The 10,222-nt window shown below is 38.9% G+C and overlaps 1 protein-coding gene across 5 annotated transcripts in view; it reads left to right on the top strand.

Moving 5' to 3' along the window:
• LOC116069040 (disintegrin and metalloproteinase domain-containing protein 32-like) overlaps positions 1 to 10,222 on the top strand; it is a 127,026-nt gene that overhangs the window by 108,550 nt on the left and 8,254 nt on the right. For 3 of the 5 annotated variants that reach the window (XM_031339327.1, XM_031339326.1, XM_031339328.1), the window contains 2 exons: positions 1,037 to 1,193; positions 5,964 to 6,002. In XM_031339327.1, the coding sequence (XP_031195187.1) occupies positions 1,037 to 1,193; positions 5,964 to 6,002 (196 nt within the window). The remainder of the gene's footprint in view (positions 1 to 1,036; positions 1,194 to 5,963; positions 6,003 to 10,222) is intronic. The other 2 variants (XM_031339329.1, XM_031339330.1) reach the window with 1 other exon arrangement.

Here is a 10,222-nt window from a genome sequence, read left to right as displayed (position 1 = left end):
CTCTCTCTCTCTCTCTCTCTCTCTCTCTCTCTCTCTCTCTCTCTCTCTCTCTCTTCCTTTCTTTCTTTTTTATTCTGACATCTCTGTCATTTGGGAGAGATCCTCATCTGCTTTTCCCACATTTACAAATTGTGTGGAAACTCAGTTCTAGGCAACATTTACTACATCAGGTACAGCCACCATGTTTTTGCTATAGGAGACATTACATAGAGGATAAGTTTTGATGCACAATCTATAGGTTTTAAGAAACAAATGATTTGACCTTAAGAGATGGTAACAGAAGTGTTATACCACAGCAGCCTTTGGTTTCTGTCCTTTATACACCTATTAGGCTTGAACATAGTTCTAGAACTCTTTATCATTGAACATCGAACATTGAAAAACGGTTTCTATTTTCAGATGTTGTGTTCTTATTATGGTTTCCCCTACCCCCCCCAGCCCCTCCAAGATCCTCCCCATTTTCCCTACCCACCCAAGTTCACACCCTTTTTTTCTTGACCTTCCAGGATCTGACATGACAGGCTCAGGTAGGCACTGTCAGCAAGTGAAGAAATTAAGAGTTGGTTTCAAACTTCTTAATTTTTAATCTACTGCTCCTTAAAGTAGTACTGCAATTTGATGTATATAAATCCAATCCTAAGGCAGGAAGAGAGTGATGTTACCTACAAAGGAGGTACCATATAAGCATAGTGAGGCTCTGTTGAGAATCCTATAATGGGTCAAAGTCAGGGCAGTCTTACTGTGAGCAGCCCGCACTTCAGATCACTAGGTTTCAAGCACTCACAGGGTCACAAAATGGGTTTTACTGTAATCGGCAGATGGTGTAGAATACTCTGGAACCTCTGAAACATTGTTTCCATGTTTTGGGATAGATCTTAGATAAAGTTTCAGCATTGCTGTGGTACTGTACTTAAGTTTTCCATGTTACTTAATTGACAAATGTGGGGGGGGGGGCAAAAGAAATCATTTTAACACATTTGTCACAACTTGAAAGGACATTATGCCATCTAATGGTTCACATACCTTTTATTTTTAGATCTGCCCATGAAAGGACCTTCTAAAAAGCAAGGAAAGAAGTGGCTTTTAAGTTTGTACATTGTCTTAATTATCCTCACTTCAGCGGCCCTCATAGGCACAGGGTGCAAAGGCTTGAAACAGTGCCGCTCCAAGGAAGAGGAATCCATGAGTAGCGAGTAAATTGAACTTATGTTTCAAAGTTTATGTTTTAAAGTGAAATAGCATTAGGACCTTGCTACATAAGGTATCTGGAGAAGCGATGAGGCATTTTGCATCTCCCTAATTTTGGGCCCTATATAAGCATTTCACCTAATTGTGCGAGGCTTTTGCGAAGACTCATAATGAGCAATTTTGCAAGGATGATGGGTTTGGGAATGTGGCTAATGCACCACAATCACTGCTGGGATAATTCAGCCATCGCCCTGTATCTGCTCCAGGACACTTACTTACTCCTTCTGTATGCTTTTTTTGTTTGTTTTTGTTCTTGTTTTTTTGTTTGTTTGTTTTGTTTTGTTTTTGTTTGTTTGTTTGTTTTTTGTTTTTTTGAGACAGGGTTTCTCTGTGTAGCCCTGGCTGTCCTGGAACTCACTCTTTAGACCAGGCTGTCCTGGAACTCAGAAATCTACCTGCCTCTGCCTCCCAAGTGCTGGGATTAAAGATGTGCCCCACCACTGCCTAGTGCTTTTTTTTTTTTAAACTATCTGACTTGTGTGGGTTTCCTTCTGAACTCTATTCCATTGGTTTGCATGTGCCTTTTTTTAAAAACCATACACTATGTACTATAAACTCAAAAATCAGGAAATTTATATAGTAAATGACTTTAGTGTTATCCATTTGACTTGGGATTCCATTAATGATCTGAAGTCTTTTGTGGTTCTCTCTGCATGTTAGGGTGGTTGGTTTTGATTTTGTGAAAAATGCCATGAGAATTTTTTTTGACCATGTTACAACAGTTGTGACCTGCTATGTGGGTGCTGGGACTCAAACCCAGGGCTTTCAAAGAACAGGCGCTGCTGTTAATTGTTGAGCCATCTTTCCCTCTCTCCCTCTCCCCCTCTCTCTTTTAAATTTTAAGGCATTTTTTATTAGAGATTTTTCAGGAACTGTAAATTGATATTTGAAACCTGAAATACAAGCTTGAGAAATTGGAAAATGCTGGTCCGTATCTTTCTCAAAATATTTACTTTATAAAAATGAAATATAAGCAGATGCTAAACCTTATAAGCCAATCAATTAGTTGTTTGCTTTTTTAATTTTATTTTTTTGTTAGATATTTTATTTATTTACATTTCAAATGTTATTCCCTTTCCTGGTTTCTCTTTCGGAAACCCCCTATCCCATGCTTCTATGAGGATGTTCCCCCACCCCTGACTCCTGCTTCCCTACCCTGACATTCCCCTACACTGAGGCCTCTCTTCAGACTTGGACATTTTAACAGAAATTATTTTTCTGATCCACAAATCAAACTAGCTTCCCACTTATTCATGTCCTCAACTCTCCTCATCATTGGTCTATAACTTTTAGTGTGGTGTAGATTCTTGGTTAAGTTTTTTCTTAGATATTTATTGTTATTGTATAAGATTGTTTTCACAATTTTTTTAAAAAATTTTATTTAGAGGGTAACTATGGAACTGTAACTGGTTTTTGTGTTCTTCAAATGTACTGAGTTTGTTCTGAGAGGTCTTCGCTTTCAGTGACAAGGCTTTGACATACAGTTCTGGATTCTTCACAGCCATAGCCTTCATCTCCTGGGTGCTAGAGTTGTAGGTATACCCTGCCCCACTGTGCCCAGCTTCCTTAATTGAGTTGGGCTTGTTTCAGTGGAGGCTTTAGGCATTTTAAATATACTACCACAGGTCCTTAGCTGCTTCTTTCGGCATTTGGGTGGTGCCATGGTTTTGGTCTTCTTAATGTGACTCCCATGGCTATACCACCTTGGAGAGTGCTCACTCTTGCTCATTTCCTGATCTTAGAGAAAGAAATGAATGCTGCTTCTCCCCAGGTGTTGACATAGCTGTTGTTGGCTTCTGTTCTGCTGAGAAGCATCCTTGTATACTTAATAGCTGAAATACATCTTTGTCATTCACAGTTGGTGAATTTTGGGAAAATTTCACATCTTTTCTTGCATCTATTGAATGCCACATACCTATCACGGATAAAGCCTACTTGCTCATCACATATAAGACCTGACTCATGCTCTGTTGGATTCAATTTAGTGTTTGTATCTGTGGTCGAGTGACTTTGGTTTGTCATTTTCTTTTCTGCCATTTCTTGAACTAGGTTTGTTATCAGGATGATGCTCTCCTTGTAACATGACTTCTTTTGTGCTCTGGTAGAGTTTGAGAAGGACTTGTGTTGACTTTTTAAAAGTTTGACAGAGCCAGGTATGCTGTTTGTTGTCACTGTTTGAAATTATTGTCACCCATGCCTGTTTCTTAAAGTCCTTCCATGGTTCTCTCCTCTCACAGTCTCAGAACTTACACTCTTATTTGTAGGTCCTTGATACCTCCTGAACTGGTTTCTGTGCAGGGTGAGAAGTGGGGATCTAAATTTAGCCTCTCAGCAACCCTCTACCTTATTTTAAATGCAATATTGTAATATATTTGTATAGATAATATAAAACATATATAAACAAAACATATATATGTGTATATTATATGCATATATTTGCTTTTTTTTTTTGATACAGAGTTTCTCTGTGTAGCTCTGACTGTCTTGAACCTCACTCTGTAGACCAGGCTGGCCTCATCCTCAGAGATCTGCCAGCCTTTGTCTTATGAGTGCTGGGATTAAAGGAGTATATGCTACCACACCTAAATATATATATTTTTAAATGTTTTCTTGATCTTCTCTTATCAAGAATGACCTAGAAAGGTACCGGGATCTTTATGAATCTCTTCTTCACATGGCAAACTTTCTTTCTCCTGCATCCCTTTGTAAAGAAGCTATTTTCTATGGTCTAGACTTTTGTATAAATGGAAACACATAATACAGTCTTTATTTTTATGTAGCTTGTATCACTCACCACAATTATTTGAACCCTCATTAATAATCTTGTATCCATTGTTTGGTCTTTCCTTCATGGATCGATGGATATTTGGGCCATTTGCAACTTGTAGTTAAAATAACTTAAGTTGCTGTGGATGTTCAGGTGCAAGTCTGTGTGTGGGTATGTACTTTGTCTCTTGGTTTATTTCCAGGAGTAGAACTGCTGGGTGATGTAGTAGCAAATGTTTACCTTTTAAAGAAAGGGCAAAACTCTTACCAAGATTAGCATCCCCTTCTTGACTCATAGCCACCAGTGAGCCCTTCTTCTTCTGGACCTTTGCCAGGAGGTGGTGCCTTGCTGTATCCTAGTGCACACGGTCACTGCACTGTGGTTGCATTTGAATACTTCTCATAACTAATGATGGTGAAATTGCCTCATTAGTTATTACCTATACATCTTTGGAGAAATGGCTATTCAGAGCTTATACCCATTTTAGTTAGGATATTTGCCTTTTTGTTGTTCAATTATTTCTCTTTGGGCCATTTTTGAAATAGATTGTCTTTTATCTGAGTATTCTTTATTGTATTCCAGATACAAGTTCTTCATCATATACTCAACTTGCAAATGTGTTTCCCCTGTCCAAGGCTTGTCTTCTAACTCTCTTAACCGCCATTCAGAAAGTATAAGTTTTAAACTTGGTGAAATTTATTGGGCCAACTTGCTTTTTTTTTTTTTTATAGACCATGATTTGGGTATTGTATGTAGGAAATAGAGCCCAACCTAAGTTCGCAAAGATTTCTTCTGAATACTCCATAGTTTTAGGGTTTACAATTAGATATGCATTGAGATTAAGCGAAGCTTTATATGGCCGACAGAGCCACATTCTCATGTGCAGCAGAATGGTTTTCAGCCATTGTTCCACAATACCTATCTAGTCACAGACAACAAGTACTGGCCTTTATCACTTCCACCTCAGTGTCTGAGGAGAATGTGACTGTCCCTCTGAGTTGTGAGATCACCAGTTATTCAATGCAATGTCCCCATGTTAGCAATAGGAAGTTGTCATGTATTTGTTCTGAGTAAATATGTTTACTCTGGCTGAGGAACTGAGTTCACGTGTGTGATGTTATATGCTCTGTGTGTAGAGTAGACACCTAAGGGCTGCGGACTGGTATCGGCTTGGCACAGGCCTCAGAATCTATCTCTCTCTGAGCATCTTTCCTGTCTCATTTTCTTGGGTGAGACCAACTTGCTTCCTGGACTCCTACCCTTCCAGTTCTATTACACATGCACATGTGTGTGCACATACATACATACACAGATGCATGCATGCCCACAAACATACACAAACTCATGCAAACACACACACAAATGCACACAAGCATACATGCATATGCACACACACACACATACACAATAAAACTATAGGGATAAGTAAAAGAGCAAACTCAGGAATTTTATGTCCTAATCACTGCACTGCTTAAGACTTGTGGGATTTTGGTGGCCGAGGTGTGTGAAAAGAGAGGCATGTCATTTGTGAGGCTGAGGGCAAAGCTTGTTGGCAGAGGACTTGCCTACCTTACAAAAGGACCTGTGTTCCATTTCAGCTACCATTAAAAAAGGTCCTTCTCATCCTTACTCTGATCCTATTGTATATTATCTTATTTATTGGTAACTGGTCTTGTTAAAAAAAAAAAAAAGGATGATACTGCTTATAGGGTTGTCCAATTCTTTTTTTTTTTTTCCCCAAGACAGGGTTTCTCTGTGTAGCCCTGGCTGTCCTGGAACTCACTCTGTAGACTAGGCTGGCCCCGAACTCAGAAATCTGCCTGCCTCTGCCTCCCAAGTGCCACCACTGCCTGGCTGGTAGTCCAATTCTTATTCACAAAGTTGTTAAGAGTTTTAATTTTTTTTTTTTTTACTACTAATTAACATGCTATTTTCTATTTCTTTCTAGAAGCAAATCAGAAGACAACACTCATACCTACTTCAGCAGGTGAGTCCATTAAAAGATGGTGTGAAGAGACAGGTTAAAAATGAACAATGATCCAATTATAACTCATCATTAAATTTTAGACATCTTAACTTTCAGCCGGTAAGGCAATGCTTTGAAAAACCAGACTGATACATTTAATAGTTTTGCTTCTAGTAAGCCCTTCATTTATTTACTAATTTATTGGAGGTCTACTCCCCCACCAACCCCCTGCCTACAAAAGCCTAAGGAATCAAATGCCAAATGCAACAGAGGAGATGCCTAAATGCATAAAGAATAATAGTATCTAATATTTAGGCCTTATCTAGCCTGGGTTCTTAGCATGGTGCTTAGGTAAACAAGCCAATGTCACTCTCCATATCATGGTTACATTCTTCCCACTTCCTCTGAAAAATAGTTCCTGAGTTTTGGAAGAGGTTAAGTGAATGTTTTGTTTAGGGCCACACATTCAGTTGTCACTTTCTCCGGAGCTTGTGCAGTCACCATTGTGCTTTACAAAGAGGGACTTCTCTGATCAAGGCCAGGAGTAATATGTATCTATGGGTTTAATAAAAAGAATAGGGGCTGGTGAGATGGATCAGTGGGTAAGAGCACTGACTGCTCTTCTGAAGGCCCAGAGTACAAATCCCAGCAACCACCCGTAATGAGATCTGACTCCCTCTTCTGGTGTGTCTGAAGACAACTACAAGTATACTTATGTAAAATAATAAATAAATCTTTGGGCCAGAACAAGCAGGGACTGAGCGAGTGGAGTTGATCGAAGTGGAGCCAACTGGAGGGAGCCCAATTCCCAACAACCACTTGAAGGCTTACAGTGTACTCACATGCATAAAACAAATAAATAAATAATAATAAAAAGAATATTTTAGAAGGCAGCTTGGTGCCATGACAATTTAGTTAAGATGATCTCGCCACTTTTTTTTTTTTTTTGGACTAGGCTTATAGTTCCAGGTATGAATCTACTTTTGTGGAACAGGTCTCAAATGCAAACAGAGAGCAGTGGGTTATGCTCATAACAGTCTTACCACTATTGCTCCAGTGGGTATGCCCTGCCTGGAGTACTGATCCTACGGCTGGTAAGGTTCACAGCAGCCTGTATTGCAAGCACCTTCTGGCACTGTGAAAGCTTCCAGCTCAGGTACATTTTGGTTTCTGTATACCTCGCAATCAAGATGTGTAGTATCTTACCAATATGGTCTTATTGCCTAGTTCTGGTGGGTAACCTAGCAGAATGGCAATATCCTGCAATCTTTCGGAGGCCTCTTAGTATCTCTGCCCAACAACCAATAAGGAAGTATATCTCTCACCGGATACTGGGGTTTTCATTTAATAACCCAAGGTTCTCAGGAGTAGTAGTATCTAACATGTGGAATGCCCTCCCTGCTCTCCTTAACTTATAATGTTTGAATTTGTTTACAAAGTAGTAAGTTTGATATGATTCTTCACACACACACCCTTTGTTCTCTCTCTCTCTCTCTTTCTCTCTCTCTCTCTCCTTCTCTCTCTCTCTTTCTCACATACATACATACACACACACACACATACATCTTCCAATCTGCAACCCTGCTTAAACTTTCTCAGCCTCAAGTACCAGTTGTCTGTTTTGATATGACCTATGCTGTGCTATCTCTCCTCCCTTAAGAAATCTCCCGTTGGAGTAGGTTCTTTCCAGGTTTCTGGTTTTCATGTTATAATAGTTAACCAGAAATTACAGAGACTTGAAGGTAGGGTTCACAGAGGACAGAGAAAGCCTGCAGTATTTATCTTTTGGGGTCTGGGCTACTTCACTCAATATACCTTTCCCCCCTGTTCCATCCATTTACCAGACAATTTTATAATTTTATTTTCTTATACAATGTGGTAGTTTGAATGAGAGTGGTTCCTGTAGGCTTTTATATGTGAGTGCTAGTCACCAGTGAACCATTGGAACTATGGAACTGTTTAGAAGGATTAGGAAGTGTGGCCTTGTTGGAGAAAGTGTGTCACTGGAGGTGGGCTCTGAGATTTCAAAAGCTCATGCCAGGCCCAGTCTTCCCCCTGGCTCCCGACCTTCCTGCCTATAGCTCAGCATGTAGCTTTTAACTTCTCCAGCACCACAATCTGCCGCCTCATGCTTCCTACCATGATGATCAAGGACTAAATCCCTGAAATTGTAAGCAAGCCTCAAATTAAATGATTCCATCTATAAGGTTGTCTTGGTCACAGTGAATTCACAGCAATACAATAGTGATTAAAACACAGGTGACTATAAACCCATTTTGTCTGTGTGCCCCATTTTCCATAGCCATTCATCTGTTGATGAATATCTAGGGTGATTCCATTTTCTTGCTGTTGTGAGTAAAGCTGCAGCAAATTTGGATGAGCAAGTATCTCTGTAATTGGATAGAGTCTTTGGGGCGTATGTCTAGGAGTGATACTGTTGGGACACATGGTGGGTCTCTTTCTATTATATTGGGAACCTCCACATTGGCTCCCATGGTGACTGTCTCAATTCACACTCCTGGCACAGTATAAGTGTTCCCCTCTCTCCGAATCTTCACTGACATTTGTTATTTGTTTTCTTAGGGATGGACATTCTGACTGGGGTGGGGTGATTATCTCAAAGTCATTCTAATTTGCATTTGAATGATGTCGAGCAGTTCTGGAAGTGTTTATTAGCCATTTACATTTCTTCTTTTGAGAATTCTCTGCTCATACCCATGCCCACTTTTTGATTGGTTGGTTGGTTGTCTTGATATTTCGCTTCCAGAGTATTTTATTTTTGTGTGTTTGTTTTTTGTTTGCTTTTTTTTTTGTATTTTAATTTTCTGTGATATGCATAGCCAGCAAACATTTTCTCCTACTCAGTGGGATGCCTCTTCACTTAGCACTTTCCTTTGCTGTACAGAAGCCTTTCCTAGTTTCCTAACATCTCATTTGCCACACATTGGCCTTATTTTATGTATGGTTGCAATCTTACTCAGGACATTGCCTGTACCTGTATCTTCAACTATACCCACTACTTTTTCATCTAGCAGTTTCAGACTCTCTTGGTCATAATAAGTGATTGCTTTCATGCAGTCTTTATTAGGTTTATAACTATATTTTTGAGAAATTTTGTATCCATATTCACATGGGATATCAGGGATGCTATACTTTTCTTTTGTGTTGTTGTGTCTTTATCTGAGTTTTAGTACCAGGGTAATCCTGGATGGGTAAAATGAGCTTAAATGCACTCCTTTGCTTTCTACTTCTGTAATGATGTGAATAGTGGTATCTTTTCATTAGAGGTCTGATAGAAATCTACAGTGAATTCATTCATTGGGACCTAGACTTTTTTTTTAAGTTGGGGGACTTGCCATTGGTTCAGTCTTACTGGCAGTTGCAGATCCTTTATGAGTATTTCTTTCAACTTGCTTTAATTTTGGTAGGTCACATGATTCTAGAAAACCATCTACTTATTTTTTTTTCTCAGTTTAGGATTTTTTTGATATGTACTTCTGGTTTTCTAAGTTGCATTGATGTCTGTTATAGTGGCTCACTTGAAACCTCAGATATTACTAATGTGATTTTCTCTCTTTAGTTGGTTTGGTTAAGGTAGTTGTCAACCTATGGGCCTTAACCCCTTTGAGGGGGGGTTACATATCAAATATCCAGCATATCAGATATTTATATCACAACTCCTAACACTAGCAAAATTATAGTTATGAAGTAGCAACAAAGAAAGTTTAGGATTGCGGGTCACCACAACCAGAGGCATTGTGTTAAAAGTCACAGCAATAGGCCAATTGAGAACCACTGGGTTAAGGGGTTGCCAATTTTGTTTATCTTTCAAAGGATCAACTCCTTATTTGTCATTGCTTTTAATTTTCTTTTTCATTAATGTATGCTCTGATCTTTATTATTTCTCCTTTCCTACATTGTGGAGTTCAGTTTGCTGTTGCTTTTTTTCTGAAGCCCTAAGGTATACCATTAAGCCATCTATTTGGGTTTTCTAGACTTTGTCGTCCAGGCTGTTAAAGCTCAAAACATCCTTTTGGGGACTTCCTTCGTTGTATAGAGTTTGGAATGTTGTATTTTCATTTTTATTCATTCTTATGAATTCTTAAAATTTCTTCTATTATTTCCTCAGTTATCAGTTTTGTAGGTTTTTTTTTCCTGTTGAATCAGTCATTCTTTTTTTTAAACTTTTATTGCATTATGATGAGAAAAGTTACATGATTCCAATTTATCTGAATTTGTTA

Source organism: Mastomys coucha, unplaced genomic scaffold (genome assembly GCF_008632895.1).
Source record: "Mastomys coucha isolate ucsf_1 unplaced genomic scaffold, UCSF_Mcou_1 pScaffold22, whole genome shotgun sequence".
Lineage (NCBI taxonomy): Eukaryota > Metazoa > Chordata > Mammalia > Rodentia > Muridae > Mastomys > Mastomys coucha.
This window is presented reverse-complemented; position numbering and strand designations above follow the sequence as displayed.